This window comes from Vidua chalybeata, chromosome 1 (assembly GCF_026979565.1).
Source record: "Vidua chalybeata isolate OUT-0048 chromosome 1, bVidCha1 merged haplotype, whole genome shotgun sequence".
In the NCBI taxonomy this organism is placed as follows: domain Eukaryota; kingdom Metazoa; phylum Chordata; class Aves; order Passeriformes; family Viduidae; genus Vidua; species Vidua chalybeata.
Window position 1 is genome coordinate 36,942,512 of NC_071530.1, and position 19,604 is coordinate 36,962,115.

Consider the following 19,604-nt stretch of genomic DNA (forward strand, 5'->3'; position numbering starts at 1 on the left):
AGAGCACAGTGGCGACTGTTTTAATCACCTTTCCCCTTGCAAATTAGTCCTGATCAAAGATTCCAAAATCTTTCCTACAGGTTTGCGTAATCTATGATGACATCTTCAAAATTAGTAGGATATTAAAGAGTAGTAAAGAAATAAAGACCCTATTGGAACTACTTAACCATTATAGTATTTAGTGTTTCTCTGGCATGCCTAAACCTGTACCTAGCTGCTAGAAAAGCACTCTGGCCATCCACCAAGGTGAAGCCACGCAGGCAGATGGTGCTCTGTGACAGACTGTCAAATGCAAATAACTACTGTCCAAAGAAATGCATCCTAACGGCAAACATCAACTAATTAGGCTGTGTAAGTCATTCCAAAAACATCATACCTGCTCCCATCTGTTGGAAACACAAAGATTTTAATCATCTTTCTAGGTACTTTTCCCCAGTACCTTTTCTGCTTAGACATCCATTTGAAGTACTCTTCTTAGTATAAAAGATTATTAGCATTCTATTTAGCACACAAATAATTATATACAGCTGTTTAGAAACCAAATCAAATAAACAAACAAAACTAGCCATTCACTTCAAGGAATGAGTTCAAGGACCAGGAAATTCACTTGATACGATAAATCACTGAAGACCAGTAGTTCTTGATCTAGTAATAATATCAAGGAAAGGCCTACATTTATTTGTACATACATTTCTATGGAAGACAGCATCTCAAACCAAAGTCATTGCAGAGATGATTTTTTTCATTAGAGAACTGAAATAATAACAGAATAATCGAGTCCAACATCTGCTTTACTTAGCACAAGTCGCCGCCAAGTAAGTCATACTAGCTGTGTACATTCATATTCACATTCTTATATATGCTAATATTCACATTCTAAAGAAAAAGAGCCAGAAATACAGAATGAATAAAAAGCAATTTTGCACGTTCAAATCTTCAACCTTATCTTTTACGGGTGTCTTTAGGTATTGAAAGTCAGTTTCCTTGTCATGGCTTTTGGGGAGTAGCAAACACTGGTCTCTATCTCTGTATATAGGAAGAGCTCCCTGCTCTGATCCTGAAAACCAATACATCTGCTCTAAAATGAACTTTGTTCATTTGATAGAACCAATTAAAAATACATCATTGTTAAATACATTATTCTTTGGAATACTCATTAGAGTGAAACAGAGATTAATGGAGAAATAATGCACAAGTATCTGAATGTGCTGTGTCTTTTATCCAGTGTCTATTTTTATGAAAATTCTATTAAGAAAATTTGACACAAAATGTCTAGAAATCACCAATTTTTGACAAAATATTTACCTTTGCTACAATTTGCTGTTTATTAGTTTTGTCCACTGTCTCAGTCAACATGTGATTTTTTAATATAACTGTTAACAGAATAAATTGCCTGAAGCACTAAATTTATACATTTACTCTTAGAACACATGGCTTTTGAGCTGTTTTCATATCTCTTCCCAAGAACTTTACCATGGATACAGCCCCTGGGTTAGTGCAAAGTATTGTGCTATCCTGATTACATCAGCTCCATACCTAGAATCACACTAAAATATAGAAGAAAGTAAACCTTATATTTTCCATCTTTTGGAATATATTGAGGGACCCACAAAAATTACAGAATACAACTTGCAGCTTTAAAGCCTAAAAACATGTCATTGAATTCACATATTGGGAAGTTAAACAGACATGAAACAGAAAAACCTGCACCAAAGCTCTGTGTACACAAAGTGTTTAACAAAAGGAAGCAAAAGAATTGGGGAACTCCTGAGAATTCGCTGTGTCATAGTGATTAAATCTTTCAGGGACTTCCTAATCAGTATTGTGATGAAAAACAAGAACCTACAAGCAGGCTTTACAGGTCTTTTCAGTAATTTATCTTTTAAAGCTTCAGAGGGGTAATTTCAAACCCAAACCTGAAAGAAAATCTTTAGTCTGTGGTTACAAATATACTCACAAAAGACTAAACCATGATTTATCAGTCTTCTTTACTCAGACCTTATTTAGCAGACTGACCAATAACAACATTAATTCCATTTCATTGACAAAGGAAAAGATTCTACTGAAAGAGGAGTGCAAGTGAGCATCTTTATAGTAGATAAAAAATAAATAGGTTTCACAGAATTTCAAGTTGCTGAACAAACATAACAGATCTCATGTATATACATATACATATATATAAATACACACACACAGATCCAGTAAGGTTTTTTTTTTCATTTTCCCCTGGCACGAGCTTGAATATTTCATCTAAAACCTTCTACTGAAGAGGAAAAATATTTTGCTTTTTCTAAAGTAATTCTCTCCAGTGCTTTTGAAAGTTCACTGCCACAAAGGTAAAGGATTCTTCCTTCCCCCATGATATGAGCAGAAAATAAGCTTTAGATGATTTCACTGAAGGTGGTAAAACTCTAACATTATAAATTCAACTGTAATCAGCTGTACATTTATCTTTCTGTCATGGTTCCACTTGGGAGAGTCAGTCTGCTTCCTGCACGCTTCTGAGTGCATGCAGAGAGTTCCAGAAGGATGGGGAGGCAAGGCAGCAACAGTGCAGAACATTAATTCACAGCAGGAAAGAAGTTGCCTTCATCAAGCAGCATTTCCACCACCTGCTCCTTGGAGATACCAGAAAGCAAATTCTTTCTACTTGATGTAAGACAGCTACTGTTAATGCTACAAAAATAATGTACAAAAGGGTCTGGCTTGCAGATTTCATATAACAAGCTAGTTACATGTAAATGACTAGCTCCTAGAACACAGGCAAAAGAGGAATCTTAACAAACGCGAGAGAAGAAGGAACTAAAATGTTAAGCTGGCATTACATGTGCATTTCTAGTATTTAACAAAACAAACCTTTGCTTTCATTGTAAAACTCTGTAACGCTTTTGGCTGGCAACATTCTCCAAATCTTATTAAGGTATTTAAAACACTAATAGGTGACAAAATAACATCCTTCTTGAAATCCTGTATATTAAGATTACATTGGGCAAGAATCTTTCATTTGAATTTGAAAGTCTAGAAGCAATACTTCTCACTCTTAATAGTGAACAATTTCCATCTGTTTTACAACACAGTTCAGTGCTGTAGTAGAAGAATGAACATTCCAACTCAGTTGCAGGTTTTCATATTCTTTCCATTATTTATTCTTATTGGACTTTATATCTATTCATTGAGATTTGCATAATAATCTTTAAGTGTTTTCTATTAATGACTCTCCCTCTTCCCAAGAAATCACACTAGTCACAAATGAACAGCTGGCTCTCTGAAAGCCCTCACAAACTTTTTTGACTACTCAGTAATGTAATGTTTATTACATAAACACCTCTCAATATCCATTATTTTTTCTTCATTGTGAAAGCTGAATACTATTAAGTAATAGTCATAAGCTTGCATAAAGAATAGGAGCCCTCTGCCATAAACTGGACATTCATTTCTGGCACTTCTTAACCTATAGGTTTTTATGGAGTCTATTTCATGACAACACTATAGATCCCACATCTATTACTATGTACTTTCCTTACTATTTTACTGTAAAACACTTTCTCACATGAACCATTAAACATCTCAAATACTTTCCCACAACCAGATCTCTGTTGACAAGAATTATGAGAAGAAAGGGAAAATGCCATGATATGATAATAATCTTTGTGAGGCCTTGAATATCTGAAACATTTAACTTTAGCATTTTCAAAAGTGCCTTTCCATTTATAAGAGAAAAAAAATTTAAAAAAATGCAAAATGGAATATAACATATTTGTAATTATTTGTAATACATTTACAAGCATGGATACCAGTTCCTATAAAATGCAATTATTCATATATATGTGCAGAAAGACAGTATAAATATTTATTGTTTATTATTTATTCAGCACCAGAATTATGACTGATGTTAAATAAAAGCAGTGCCCAGAGAATGGAATCAGGGACTAGAATTTTATGCCAGATTCATTTATCTTATTCAGTATATTCCACATACTTTCTTCACAATCACAAAGCTCTTTTATCTCATGTTTTGTACACACTTGCTTCCATATTTCTTCAAACCTTTCGTCTGCAGCATTCAGGCCCATATTGTGGAGAACTTGTTTAATCTACAAAAATAATACAAAATAATGCAATTCATGTAATTCTAGTCAGCATTTTGTTAAACTCTACAGTGTCTGGCTTTGACACATTTAGCAATCTCTATTTTCGAAAGAATATTTTCCCAGTCTTAAATTAAACCTACAGACCACATCCTGCATCCTTAACAAAAGAAGTTCCTATTTAAGTAAATCTGAATCTTATTGCAATGAAAGCTGTACAAAATTGTCTGTAATTAATACAGTAATGTTGATGCACTACTTCAACACTGGGAAAAAATCAAATACAAAAGACTCAAGGAAAAGTAAATGTTTTTCAAAAGCCCTAAGTAAAGTTCTGTTTATCCACTCTATTTTTGCTGTCTGCAGTTACCAACACAAATCAGATTATATCATTATCTGCATTTCACAGCAAGAGTACTATACAAAGTTCATCAGCTGGTATAAATAAGTGGGTGAAGTGACTAAAATGAAATGGTTTACATCAACTTTGAGCCTTGCTATAATTTTACACCAAAATAATTCAGCAGAAGGGATTTTTTCCATATTTTCTCACTTGGGTGCTTCCTGTTGTATGCCTCATTACACTGACCTGTTGACTCACTAGAGAAAGGCAACTTTAGAATAATATTGATGCACCCTGTGCTTCTGTTAGTATCAGCAAACATTTGGCTTCTTCAATTGTATCATACGTGTGTACATGTTTGTTTTATTTATGCTATGGAGACTTTATGCATGCTTTGATAAAGTAAGACCTTTAACAAACTTAAATCAAACTTGTTATACTGTCTTGTATAAATATAGGCCTGATCCCCAGTACAGCAAATCTTCAGCTTCATCTTAGCCAATAAATCTATGAGGGTTTGTGCAAGCTGAAATTGCAGGAGGAAAAAAGGGACTGAATTTTGTTTCTTTAACTGTAGGTGTTCTTTCAGTTAATCAATCACACTACCCCTGAATAAAACAAACCAGATCTGATCCAGTGTCTTCAACAAGCTAGTGAAATATGGAAATTAAACTAAAAGCAATATTTCTTCACAGGACACCACTGCAGGGAGAATAAAGGACTACATGCTCTCATAATTTCACCATGTTAAGAGAAAGCTCTATCCTGACTCATCAACTGCTGTAAAATCATCACTGACCAAACCATGCACTATTGTGTGCAGATAAGATAAAACTCACTCTCACCTATGATCAACATACAAATTACACACTATTCCTCAACTACATAATTTCTATTCTCTTCGACAGACTAGAGAGAATTTCAGTGAAGAAAACAGCAAGCCCAAGAACTATTTTGTTTTTTTGCAACAAGATGAGTCACCTCATGGAACTACTTCATAGCCAGAATTTGCATTAATTTCTACCACACTGCATAAAAACAGTATTAAATTACTCTGAGCTCTCATCTAATAATAATATAATATAATCATAGAATAATTTAATTAACCATTAATTTTTGGAAACATTAATTATATATATCAAAACAATAATCATAAAATGCCCAAATAGCCCGTTTCATGAATTTAGGGTGTTTCAACAGACTCAGAGGTGGTTCTGCACTGAATTCTATATAGCTAGTATAGTCTACAATAGAATATGACATCTCAGGACATGTTATAACTTCAAAGAACAGCTGTATCTAGTGCCTGACAGATGTAATTGGCAGACGTAATTGTCTTCTCAATGAAGCAGGAATTCCATTTACTGTTAGCTATTTGCTGCATGCACACATTTCCTGCTTTCTTACATGATCTAGATTATAAAGTGGTAAATGCTCATGTACACAACATTCTGATAAGACATTTGATGAGCATGACACCACACCTTCTGCCCCCAGTCACCAACCAGCAACATTATTTTCTGTAAAATATACATTCAAGTTCTAGATCCGCTTTCAAACATGACTGCTGAATATTTAATATAATGAGTAGCAGAGAGGAAGAGGTTGCCATGCCTTCTTTTCTCATTTTAGACTGGAATTTCACATTTCATTACAATTGTCTAATAAATTGTATTTTGTGTAATTAAGTTCTCTCTTCATATTTTTTCCCTATAAATTGTATGCAAATGTAAAAACAAAGTAGTAAACAATACTGAAGAAACAGTAAAGTTGTTTTAGTATTTATGTGAGAGAAACTCCGGTCTGTGAGAAAAGAGAGTGGTAGGAGGCTGAGGATAAATCAGAAAAAACATGGAGTCCCCAAGTAAATCCCTAGAGTCTCATGTTCCATCTTTGTCTTCAGAATTATGAGATGCCATAGCATTGCTGTGTGACTCCCAATGTCTTCCATCACTGTACAGATCCTTTGCAGATCTGAGCCAACAACTGTGACTCAGCAGAGCACTTGAAAGGTACTTTCAAGTGATTTGCTGAATTTGTCATTAGCAAAACCTGTCAAGTTTGTCTGAGGAGAGACGCTTTTTGTAAAATCTTCCACTAAACACCCCGATGTGATAGAAATTATTTTTATACACCTGTAAAAATCTTCTTGTGGGGCTTTCATAGGTTGGAAGAGATCTCTGGAGATCATTCATCCAATGACATAATCAAAGCAGGGCTAACTTTACTATTAAACCATGTCGCTTGAGACCTTGCTTAGAAATTTCAATAGGTTGTATCTCAATAAAATTAATATCTACCACCCTTATGAGTAATTCAGAATGTGAAGAGTACATATTTTTCAGATAGCGGAATGGATGTAAAGCAAGATGGTAATGTTGCACTATGAATTTTACAACCTGTTTACTTGATGACTTCCCACTCCCATATGGCTAGCAGAATCATCTTGGAAGAATATTCTGAAGAAATTCACTATACCTCTGCCTTTGGTCGCTTTTTTAAAAGATCTTTTTCATACACTCCCTTTTGACTGAAGACAGAAGGGAACAATACTGAAAAACTATTGCCCTGGTCACCATAATTAGTTGTGTCACTGAGGCGGCACACTTGAGGAGCAGGAATATCTGAACGAATACTTGGAACACCACACAATGGATAACCTGTGAAAATCAATCAACAGGAAGCATGGATAAATAGTGCCAGGGAGGATAAAACATTTTGCACGAAATAAGAAGAAATGGGATGCTTGACATAGGTTCAATAACAAATTATATCATTTTCTTCCTCGTATCTTTTTTCACATTTTTAGAAATCCTGGTTTCAGATACATCGTGAAGTGTGAAAACAAGGACTCTTGCAGTAATATACTAGTACTTACTTATTTAATATTCCCAAATGAAAGTATTTTAGGTGATTGCAAGGAGATATGGCCCTCCCAAAATTAGTAGCATAATTTCTCAAAGACATCTAGATTAATTTCATTGTTTTGAATAGACCATCCCTTCCAACTTCCAAGTCCTAATCTAAAAAAAAAACCTGAACTTAGATAAATTAATTTGCTATTTTACATTAGTAGAACCTGTAGCAATACTTTTTAACTTTGCTCCTGATTTTGTCGTAAATAATGCTCAGAAGTGACCAGCACAGTCCACTGTACTTACAGGACGTTGGGATACCACCTACTACAGCATTATACTGAGAAGATGATGTTTGATAGTTTGTATATACACGGTCTGTTGATCTTGTAAGTGGTTTTGACATCTTTTCTGAGCTTTCTGGTTCTTTTAACTCAAGATCTTCCTGTTCCGGCAGTGGTTTGTCCTCTTTCTTTGTGTCTTTGGGAAGATAGGCATCTAATTTTTTCCCTATATACAAAAGTTATGGGACAGCCAAGATATATTATCAACTTATTATAGACTAAGAGGCAAAAATCTTTGCTGGAATAACTGTAAAGGAGGTAACATAATTCATCTACATTTCTGACAATGCTTCTAGGAGATGTTTTACTTTCTGTTGATTTGTATCGTTAAGGAAACTTCCCAGTGTTAATCTCAGCGTGCAACACAGAACTCCAGGATTCTGAAACACACCTGTACCTGAGACTCTGCTGGTAGTTAAATCACTTTCTAAATCCTACCCTTCTAAAGGAGCACCTAGTTTATAACAGCAATATCCTTTCAACAGCTATCCTAAGAACAAGATCATTCCCATATTTTCCCAGTATTAAGGCATCTACCTTTTGTAATTATTTTTTCTTCAAACTCTTTAACACCCATTTTATCTTTCCAGTTCAGAAAATTCACAAAGTCACGGTAATTAATCAGACCATTCTTATCCAAATCACAGCAGTCAAATAAGGATTCCAGGAGCTCATCATCTAGATTCATGTTCAGCTGAAAAAAGACCTTTCGTACGCTGTCCTTGTGTATGGTTCCATCACCATTCTATTACAAAAAAAAAAAAAAAAACAGTTGTTATATTCTATGATTCCCTAACAGCCATCGTAAAGTAACTTCACCAAAAGAAACACATACATGTGTTCATACATATATATATAAATAGCACCAGACACGCTATTTCAAGAAGAGCAATATTGCTGAACACAGAAATAAACCCTAAGTATTTTAGAAATTAAAAATCTGAAAACTGTCAAAAAGTAAATTTCAACTTAAATAATACAGTGATTTGAGAGTAAAGGTGTGACAGGCTATTGTGACAAGATAGCAATCTAATCATAAATGTTAAGAAAAAGCCAAGATATCTTTAAAAGTAAGGCATCAATCATTCTGTATACATTACAATTAATGTTACATATGAAATGTCAATTACATTTTTTTTCCAGAGAGAAAAAAAAAAAAGAAAATACCTGAAATTCTGAGGCTTGGCAACTCAGTCAAAAAGTACAGCTCAGAAGAAAATATGAACATAACCCCTTCCACTCTTTTCTCTTTACAAAGGAATGCCAGATTTTGAAGTCCAAAAATTGTTAAGATTACTCCTGCTTGTGTGTCCCCTGCTCTCTCTGACCTGGATATTCCAAATAATATTACGAAAAGCTCCAAATACTATTGTGTCTAATTCCATAGCATATCGCAGTAGATGAGACATTCAATAACTATGAAGTTATCTTCACAGTTATAGTCTTCATCCATACTTACCTTGCTATGGTTGTGTTTCTTCATGTCTGTATCTCTACAGCACAGGAGCACTAATGTCACACATTCCTTTACATTTATACCTTTTCAGAGCACCAACCTTATCAAAATGTCTCAATGCTTCCAGTAACACATCAAAATTCCCATAGTCAGCTTTCTTCAGACTTTCCCGAACTGCAATCAAGATAACTCTTTCTCTGTCCTTCCCACGGAGGAACTCACATGGAACCCGGTCATGAAGAAGATCATGAACGTCTACAAAAACGAACAATTCCTCAATTAATTAGTTGTGCATATACAGTAATCAGACATTTACCCAAAAAAAAAAAAAAAAAAAAAAAACCAACAAACTTGCATTCATTAGGAAATGGAGAATTTCAATTTCAAGATGCTGATTTTCAGCACTGCTGAACAGCTGATACAGCCATTTCATCGCAAGATCAAATGGTCCGTATACTATTTCCTCTACTCACATACAGTTAATATCAAAAATGTTGGAACGTCATAATGTAGCTTCACAAATCTATCCACTGCTTCCAAAAGCTTCTAAAAGCAGTAGTTTTTACTCAATGTCCAGATAATTGAGCAAAAAAGAAAATATATTATTGATTTACTACTTCCAGTCTGTCACATTCTATATGCTTATGAGAACAAATTTAGTATTTTGGATAATTATATATCACTGTTTTCTAGAAAGACAATGCACTATTTTTATGTTACTGTTCTCATTTTCCACGTATCCTAACTTTATCAGTATTTTTAAATACTTTAGCACACTGAGCTACAATCTTCATCCAAATTCCCAAGGTGTCAATGTCACTTTCTGGAGTGCAAGTTCATTCAGAGTACAGTAACATGAGTAGCTCACCTAATCCCCCTCTAACAGCAGTGTACAAGCATTATTTCCTACTTGATAATTATGAGCTCTTTTTGTTCAGTTCCTTCTGCTCTTCCTTATAGCATGAACTTTATTACACTACATAGTAAAACATGTAAAAGATTATGTACTCTTTGAACAGACTTTCTCTGGCCCAGATTAACTGTATGACTTTGAGCCACTTCATTTTTTTGCTTCTCAGTTATTGGCTGTATTCCTGAATTATTAAACACAATGTTAAAACATCATCAATCCCATTGACTATTTGAGTTGACTAGCTTTCAAAATTTTGTCATAATGAAAATTAAGAGATTTTTTTTTTACTCTGCTTTCTATCTTCTTGCAACCTTCAAAAACTTATTATTCCTATTTATTGTTTGTGATTTTTACTTTTTTTAGAGAAGTGCTTGAGAAATCATTGAGGGAATATGCATGATTGATTTAAATAGCCATTTTAGTTTGTCACTTTGATGTGACAATGGGTTTTCTGCCATTTCCCATTTTGTTACATTCAGACACAAAGGCTTTAAAAAAGAAAAAAGAAAAAAGAACCAGCATGATAATCCCAAACCTAAAGTTTCTTTATTTTTGACATTTACTTTTTCTCACTAGCAACTTCAAATCCACTCGAATTTACATTTCAGAAATTTACTGTCAACAAATTTTTGTACTTTGCCTCTTAAAATTTTAGAAAAATTGTATATACAACCAACAGTTATTACTTCAGCAGAGTTTCATCATCAAGGTAAGATTTTATTCTGCTCTTGAACTTACCATAATCATCTGGAGGGATCACCAATCCAAATGTATGGTCTGGGGGAACATTCATAGTTTCTGCTATACTGTCAATAAGGACATTTTCTTGTTAATTAAATATAATAAAATAAAATCTCAGCTACTATTAAAAAAAAAGTGATTAATAATAGAGATGATACTCATAGTTTACCTGAAATTTGTTTATCAGGACTTTGCTTCAATGTTACCATTCCAGAAAAGCAAGCCTTTACAAAGCTGATTAGAACATTCACTGTTTGTAACATAACACAGTCAAATGTAAACATTAACTTTTTGAACATTTATGTTCATTAAAAAGAAAAACATTTCTATATCATTTTTCCAAAGAAAATGATAGAAACGTGTAAGAAAAGTCCTTGTAGTCAAATAATAGGAATATTTACACAAAATCTCCAACTGAAATGTCTGAAATAAACTATTTTTGGCTAAAGTGGAAAAATTGAATCATATCTCTGCTTTTCCATACATAATTTTGTGTCTACCACAACCAGCAACCAAGCCCATATCCATGAGGAAAACTTTTCTCAGTTCTGTTTTCCAAAAATTGAAGATTCTGCTTTTGACATTAAAGAACTGATTCCTTTTTTAATTTTAAAAAGATACAATGATCATTTTGAATAATTAAATAATTAAACCACTTATCTCAACCAAAAATCCCCATCAGAATTTAAAAGATAATCAGTGCTTTGTTCTAAAGCACAAAACAATCAAAAACCCACACACAGAAATGGAAATACTACAATCTAAAAACTACTATGCATATTTTTCTTTTATCATTTTCATGTCACACATAGGATGTGGATGGCATAAAATTCACTAAATAAGATTAAGTTCGCCTGTATCTGTCTTGTAGTATTAGTGCTTCAGCCTACACTGCAACCCATCCCTGACTGACCACACTGCTTTGTGCTGCTCATGCTCCAGGTCTGTCTCACAGTAAGCTGGGACATAGTGACAGGGAGAGAAGAAACTGACTCATATTTGTGCTCACATGCACTTATGAGAACACTTCCCTAGATCAACTTAAGCCTGGGCTCTTGAGTTTATCTTTTGCTACCAAAGTCAATGTTAGTGAGCCTTCAGATATATTTTTTGCAGAAATCTAAAGCATCTGCAAGGAGAGCCTTTGGATACATTCAGGAGCCCTAGATCTGCAGCACACCTGGATCCTAACACCACTGTACCTTATGATTTCTGTGGTGCTTCTTAAGCACTGTTCTGTAAAATTACAAAACTGTCCCAGATTGCTTCATAAATGTCAGTCATTCTAATGATTCAACAGAGACTGGTAAATGCTGCTAGGTAATAAAAGTTAGTTCCACATCCTTTTCCAAGGAATTAATACAGTGAGATTACAGATGATGCAATGAAGAAGACCAAAAATAGTGCGCGAGTAAGCAAAATGGTCAAATCCCAAAACATTAGGTGAGATGTGTCAGTCCTTTCAAACCTTCCTAATTGCAAAATACAGGGGGGAAAATGTCTTAAAGACTGCTTGACCACTTAAACAGCAAGATCTAACTTCACTGCATGGACACAGTACGGCCCTTACTAGTAACTTGCACACTTAGCAGCCTAATTAGGGCAGGTAGAAAGTCCTTTTCTATTAAATGAGCACTGCACTGGAAGCATTAAGCACACAGTCATGTCTTTTATCCAAGACATATAAAAAGATAAAAAGATATTGGAGATAAAAAGATACTGGAGAAATGGCAAAAGTGAGTGAATTTTGTGCTTGATCTATTTGTAACAGAAGGTATCTTTGCTTACTTACGGATCGAGAGCTTTTCCAACCAGAGGCTGGTATTTTTCCTTGAAATCATCACTTTGTTTTGACACAAGGTGTGGTGCTCTCTTCCTAAAAATCATAAAAATAACTCCTGCACATATTTGATTAAAAATATTCAATATTTTTCAACATTTTAAAATATTATTACGTATTAAAAGAAAACAGCAACTCCTCTCAACTTAGTAATTAAAATATCTTGCTACTTAAAATCAAAGGGCTTTACAGAATGCTTAAGACATGCCAAGTGCTGTTATATGGTAAAAGTTATTTGGATAAACTCTTCTGAAAATCACATCTTGCATTTTCTATTCAGTTCAATACAGCTAAGGATAGGATTGTGAGAGATACAATTTTCTTCAAATACAAAGACCCACTCTTCCTGATAATTCATCCCATTAATTAACTAGTTCATTCATTGCAACTTACGAATCCAGGTCCAAGACCCAATTTAAGGTCTTGGCTGTATTTCGCCCATCTTCATAGTGAGGGGTTTCCATTCCATAAACAGAAGACTTGTCAAAGTGTGAGTTATATTTCCTATTGACTGATTCCCCTGCAGAAAAAGCAGGCATTTCAACCTGTGTAAAACACCTAAGGAAGAAAAATGTACCCAGTATCTTCATTCTTAAGACAAAACAATGAAGAAACAAAGGCAAATAACTAACAAACCTGTTAAATTAAATATAAATAATTTGCATTCTCCCTGTTTATTGAGTAGTTAGGAACAATCTCATTGTCAAAACTGAAGATAAAAGGCAAAATAAAAAGCAAAAACTGCTTCAGTTGGATGTTCTTTTATGTCTGATTAAAGACAAGCCCAACAGAATAAAAGAAACCATGTAGCCTAAGTGGTGAGGGTCACGCAAACATTGCTTTATAATATCTATATTTGAGCAGAAATGTGTACCATTTGATTTATTGTTTTCAAAAATGCAAAAAATGTTTTTGACGTGCTGCATTTTCAGATATACTCTTGCTATGTCTTTTTGTCACAGAAAAAACAGTCATTCTTTTTCTTCAAGGTCTTTCAATCACCTTTTTAAAAGAATGATAATTAGAACTTTCAAAAATATTATTCACTGCATGTTTTCTAATAAGGGCTCCATATGGCTGTATGGCAGCATGGAATTTTTTACACTATTGCTGGGGCACATAGTTGACTTTTTTTCTGTCACTCTGCTTCTGACTTAGCCTCTCCATGGTGGATGGATGTTACAAGAGAGACAGAAATAGATAATGAATAATTAAACTAAAACCACCAAGAAAGGCAGAGAAGAGAGGAAATAAAGTTACAGGTTTGGCCAATTTATACCAATACTATTTACAGAATAATTTGTCAGTGAGACAACAAAGTACTATAATTTCATATCCATGTAATAGTCTTCACATAAAATTTACATTTTCAGCCTATGTCATGGAACTGGTAAAAATAGAAGTGTCTGGAAAAAAAAAAATAAATGCACTGCATTTTAGAGTGCTATTTGTCACTCTGCTTCTGTGCAGACCTGTGAAATAAAGGGTAACCATCCCTGAGCAGACCACATCACACACGTACAGCCCCCAGGGGCTGAAGCAATGCAGACACAGCCCACAGACCCATGGGGAGGATTCCATAGGCTGAGGAACCTGCATTCCAGAGAGCCACCCAGCAGCCTGAAATTCTTCACAACCAGATCTTAATGATAAGCTCCTCATCAGAAAGTCCATCTGCTCTGAAATTCTGTTTGGATCCTGATGAAAGAGAGGAACTAGAAGAAAAAGTACTGGAAAGGGGTTGGGCTCACAGTCTCTGACTTCAAATCTGAGTTTGCTTTCAGTGGCATAGACAATGCCAAACTCAGTAAGCAACCAGGGCATCTGTGACTTTCTAGTTTCCTGGAAATATTTTGCTTTTCAAACAGCAACCAAAAGAATCAGGCTTCCAACTCCTTCATGAAGTTCTTATACTGTTTTAAATGCCCATCCTGAAGTGATTGACAGTTCTAGAAACAGAGATCATGCTCTCTCAGTTGCTTTTTTTCACATAATTTTTAAAAATAATTTATATTGTATTAATACAGTGGTTAAAATTAATAGTTTACATCTCAAAAAATAGCATACAGTAGGCACTGAACACACATAGGGGAACTTTTTGTGTGTGGTTTCTTATCAGCCTTTTAACTTACCCGTGTAATAATCCTCATGTGACAGAACATACAAATCATGTCCTTCTCTTGCTTCTTTATCCACTTCCTCAAAGGTTTTTGGTGGATTTACAAGCTCTCCAGCTGTTAAATCTGGAAACAAATAAAGAATGTATGGTTGGGGGAGCTAAGGGGGATGGATATCTTGTTTCATTCATTCTTAATTGTAAACAATACCTTGTCAGAGAAGTTGCTAATACTGTGGAAGGACAATACTTCTTACCACATTGCTAGTCAATCTATATTCATCTAATAACATAATGACACGGGACTAGGGAGAGAATCACAGAAACCCAGCTGAATGGAACATTTACAAGAAAGCTACATGGACAACACAGATGTGATTTCTTCCAGTCTACGGAGGAAAGCTACACATGTCAAGGAAGTTTCTTCCATGAGACCTATTAGAGTTGTTGGGAAAAGGACGGTAAGTTGACAGCTACCCTACAGTTCTCCCAGGAAATCTATAAAGACAGATCAGGAAGAGAGTCAAAAGCCCTGGTAGTTACCATATGTTCTCAGCTGCTTGTTTCTTCATCATAACTGAAAAATGTTTAGGCCTTTCAGTAGCTGTTATATAATAACTCTTCTCTTAAAATGAAGCCGTTGGAATCATAGAGCATGTGCTAGATACTAAATTGCAGATTATCTTGTATTTACAGGAAATGTGTTTTAATGTCACATTTTCCTACCTTTGAAGACTTTCATTCCAAAGGTAGTATTAATTATATCCAAGCCCTCAGGTAACTTTGAAGATTGATCATGTGATTTACCCAAAGGTGCTTCACGATTACTGGAGTAAATTGCTTCTTTCATGTCTTGCATCTTTTCTTGAAATACACTTTTAGCAACTGGACTTATCAATGAAGCTACCTGAAAACATCACAAGCAACACCAGAGGCAGGAAAACCAACAAACTTTGATCATTCACACATCACTATGACTACCCACACAAACAAAAGTTTGCTTGTAAGTGTTCTAATGAGATCTTCCACTGACGTAATTTTATCCACTGAGTTGCAAACCAAACCTGTATCTTGAGAGAAGACCACAACCCTATTAACCAATGCTATGCTAAATTTCCAGCTAAATAAAATACTTTTCGTGAGATATTTTTATGCTAGGTTTTCCACTTTTTAATATATACATTTTCTGACTGCAGTCCTTTTTTTCTTAGCACATATTAGAAATTATAGTCAAATTATAATGTGACCAAAACTGAAGTGATTTGATTTTTCAGGCTATCTATCAAAGTAATGGGGATTCTAGAGAAGATTTATTATTAGACTCTCATTAAATATTACATAAATAAATATTGAAAAAAGTAGTAGCAAATACTACTAAGCAAATACTACTAAGCATGATCCAAGCATCCATTGATGCTTAGCAAACTGAATAGGCTTCTAACCCTTCCTACAGATAATATTTAATTAATAATGCAAAATCTTCAGGCTAATCCAGTACAGATCAATCCATTCAACAAAAAACTTCTAAGAAAGGACACCAAAACCTGGCTGTCTTTCATTTTAGATATGCCTAATAAATGTCCTACTCAACATCCTGGAATACTAGGACTTACTTCCTTCATAAAAATACACTTTACTAACACAACTGCTATTTTTAGAGATAGGAACACTAACTGTGTGATAAAACTACGGATGATCTCATCACTTGTTTGATTGCAGATTACAAAGATAATTTCTAAAGAATACACACAACATAGTCTGACATATCCAAACCATCATTTTTAGCTAAAAAGATCAGTTTCAAGCAAAAGGTAAGAAAGTATACAGAATAATTACACCAAACTGTAAACACATTCACAGAAAACAGCTCTTTTGCTAAGAGCTCAACTGGTTTTATCTCTGCAACACACACAAAAAAAAAAAAAGCAGCCAAATTTGTGGGTAGAAGACTGTTCATTAACTTAAATCTTGAAATGAAATTAATAATTCAGCAATCACTATGAAAGTTACATCACTGACAACAGTCACTGAACTTCAAATATTTTCCAGTTTCAATAATGCTAAGTTAGTCCTATGATTTGACCTCAGAACTCAGGTAATTCACAGCAACTGTGAAATGCTGCAGTATAAATCACTCACCTTTATCCCTGACTATGAGGAAATCAGTTGCTTTTATTAAGAATGCTGTTAAGAGGTTCATTCTTAAACAAGAGTAAATGAGTCACATTCTTACAGTGAACTTGGAGGCTGACTTTATGCCATGTGTCAAGTGAGTTGCAATGTCGGGATCACCTGCACTGCCGTAGAATATTATTTTAGCACCAGGAGCTGGATCTGTTGTATTTCGAAACTTTCGTACAGCGGTGGGAGTAACAGGCTATACATAAGGCAAAGCAAAAACAAGTTTGCACCAGACAAACATTAATGAAAAGAAAATGTACTGCAGACATTTGTGTCATTCCAGATATAAGAACAAAACATAAGGATGCTTTAGGGCTGTAGTACACCCCTATCTGCTCCTGCAGATGCTGATGCTGTGAGCATAAGGTCAACATAATCCAGACTAAATTTTATCAAACCAGCATTGCTAAGTTTCAATGCTTCCCATAATTTTTTTTTTTTTTTTTGTAATTTGGGTAACAGCTACTTCACATGTTCTAGATGAAAACTAGATGTTACAACCATGTATTTCAGAAACCTTTAACCTGATTCACAGCAATTCCACCATCAATGAAGCAATTTTAGAAATTATTTAAACCACAGTGTTGGGGTTTCTTTAATTATCGTTTAAAGGGAGACCTGCTATTTACAGGACCCATTTGTGTCTCAGTAGCCTCTGACTCTTCAATTCCACAGGGAAGGGCCAGTGGGAATCACAATTCTGGCAGGCACCCTTGTAAAGAAGAACCTCCATCAGAAGTAATAATAATTCCCAATAATTACTTTAATTGCATTACCAGAGGGGAAAGCTGCCTAAAACAATTATATTTAGTGCCAACTAAGCAAGCATGGTGACTTTTGTAAAACATGTGGAATGAAAATGAACTGCCAGAAGTGTTTTCCAATCTTGCCAGCTAGTCTCTGTAACTCCATGTGATAAAAAAGAAATTGAAATAAACAGTAGTTTCAAAAGCGAAGGGATGTAGGAAAAAAAAAAAAACCAAAACAGGAGCCTCTACAAAACCAGCTCACCCTGGGCGTCTCTTTGAGACAACTCGCAACAGTGTTGTCCGCGGGATTCAACTTTCCAGCCTAAACAATGCAATCAAAAAATAAATAACGTATAACGAACCTCGTAATAATACACACGACTAGTCAAATTGGGATCTGACACTACGCACGGGACATTGCCCAACTGTCCCCGTTTTGATGGCGGTGGGAAGGAGCCACCCCCATTTCTGGGAGAGAAGGGGCTGGCAGGGAGATGCGCCTTCCCCTCCCACACGCTGCCCCTCCTCTAGCCCCTTCCCTCGGCGAGACTCCACCCCAGAAAGGCACAGATGGGGGGCGTAGCTCCGGGGCATCGGTGCAACCTCTTTGGCCAAGGCACTCACTTTCGGCAGCTCCGGAGTCCCGTCGGGGAGCGTCTCTTCGGGGCACGTCTGTGGCTGCGCCGCCATGGCCACTGCTTACTCCGCTCGCTCGGTAACGGCGCCGGCGCTGCCAGCGCTCGTGCGAGGCGCGCGGTGCCGCCGGCGCTCCCAGCGCCCCGCCATCCCCTCGCACCCAGCTCCCCCGTCCTGCCCCTCACAGCGCCCCGCCATCCCCTCGCACCCAGCTCCCCCGTCCTGCCCCTCACAGCGCCCCGCCATCCCCTCGCACCCAGCTCCCCCGTCCTGCCCCTCACAGCGCCCCGCCATCCCCTCGCACCCAGCTCCCCCGTCCTGCCCCTCACAGCGCCCCGCCATCCCCTCGCACCCAGCTCCCCCGTCCTGCCCCGCACAGCGCCCCGCCATCCCACTCACACCAGCGCCCACCTCTTCTCCCCTCACAACCCTCTCACCACCGCCCTCAGCACCTGCCACCCCCCTTACATCTCACACCCCTCGCGAAAAGTCAGGAAATAAATTGCATTCGGCTGTTTTGTAAATGTCATGATCTAGAAAAATAATTAAGGCCCAGCCGCAGAGGTCGCACATTCCTTAGACCTATTGTTAAATATTTGAAAATTTACCAGCTTTCAGACAGGCGGGTTGAATCTTGAAGTTGAAATAAGGTCTTACATAGTCAAAAGTTTGATCAAACTTTCAATCTTTATTACTGTAATAAAAAATACTGCCCCTTTCACAAGTGTTGTCACATGCTATTAAAATATTGGGCCTGTTCCTCTAGAGAAAACTGCAGCTCCCACCCACACATAACTTGGAGGTGGGTGAGAGAAGCCTGTCAGCAGTACCCCATGTATCAGACACGTGAGTGCTCTCACTGTTTGTCTTAAATGAGTCAACACCTCGTATATCTAACCCACTGTATTTGCCTTTTAGAAACAGATGTGGATTATTTCAGAAAAGCAGTGTGGGTAAGACTGAACAAGTTTCATCGCTGTTTAACAGACCCTCAGTTCTTACAAAGACTTTTATTCTCAGACGACATTTAGCAAACTATCCTGTTCTTCCCAGCAAAATATCTCAATCACATCCTGCTCCATTCTCCATAGTCCTTCGATGGCAAAACCAAATTTAGATAAATACACAGACCTTAATCGTAATTGATCAAACATTACCATGTGTCACCATTTTATTCTCTGCTCTAACATTCATTTGGTAAGGACTTGATTAAAACTAAATTCCTTTTCTACAAATGGAAGGTGAGAGGCTCAGGCAGCCACTGCTGTCTAATGATGTGCTCTGGCTGTCCAAGTCACCAACAGTACTTGTCAGTGCCATGATCCATGAACTTCCAGCACAT

At 36.2% G+C, this 19,604-nt stretch overlaps 1 protein-coding gene across 5 annotated transcripts; it reads right to left on the minus strand.

The window, feature by feature from the left end:
- Positions 1–646: 646 nt before the first annotated feature.
- Positions 647–18,341, minus strand: EFHB (EF-hand domain family member B). 5 transcript variants are annotated; one of them, XM_053963870.1, is made up of 13 exons: positions 18,251–18,341; positions 17,889–17,948; positions 16,930–17,073; positions 15,423–15,603; positions 14,713–14,823; positions 12,974–13,100; positions 12,533–12,616; positions 10,738–10,805; positions 9,187–9,341; positions 8,168–8,375; positions 7,593–7,796; positions 6,910–7,091; positions 647–4,094 (listed from the first exon to the last, which is right to left on the minus strand). In XM_053963870.1, exons 1-13 carry the CDS (start codon positions 18,314–18,316, stop codon positions 3,930–3,932), a joined length of 1,755 nt encoding a protein of 584 aa, XP_053819845.1. In that variant the 5' UTR covers positions 18,317–18,341; the 3' UTR covers positions 647–3,929. The 5 variants fall into 5 exon arrangements, with proteins under 5 accessions (XP_053819845.1, XP_053819854.1, XP_053819874.1 ...); XM_053963879.1 differs by lacking the exon at positions 17,889–17,948; XM_053963899.1 differs by lacking the exon at positions 15,423–15,603 and having other exon boundaries at positions 16,989–17,073.
- Positions 18,342–19,604: the final 1,263 nt, after the last annotated feature.

Excerpts from the sequence above, each read along its gene's own strand:
- EFHB (XM_053963870.1), bottom strand. The coding sequence starts at position 18,316 with ATGGCGGCGCAGCCACAGACGTGCCCCGAAGAGACGCTCCCCGACGGG. Across the intron at positions 7,092-7,592 it reads AGGTGGTATCCCAACGTCCT|GTTATCCATTGTGTGGTGTT; the intron begins GTAAGTACAGTG and ends TGATTTTCACAG. Across the intron at positions 4,095-6,909 it reads AAAAGCGACCAAAGGCAGAG|ATTAAACAAGTTCTCCACAA; the intron begins GTATAGTGAATT and ends TTATTTTTGTAG.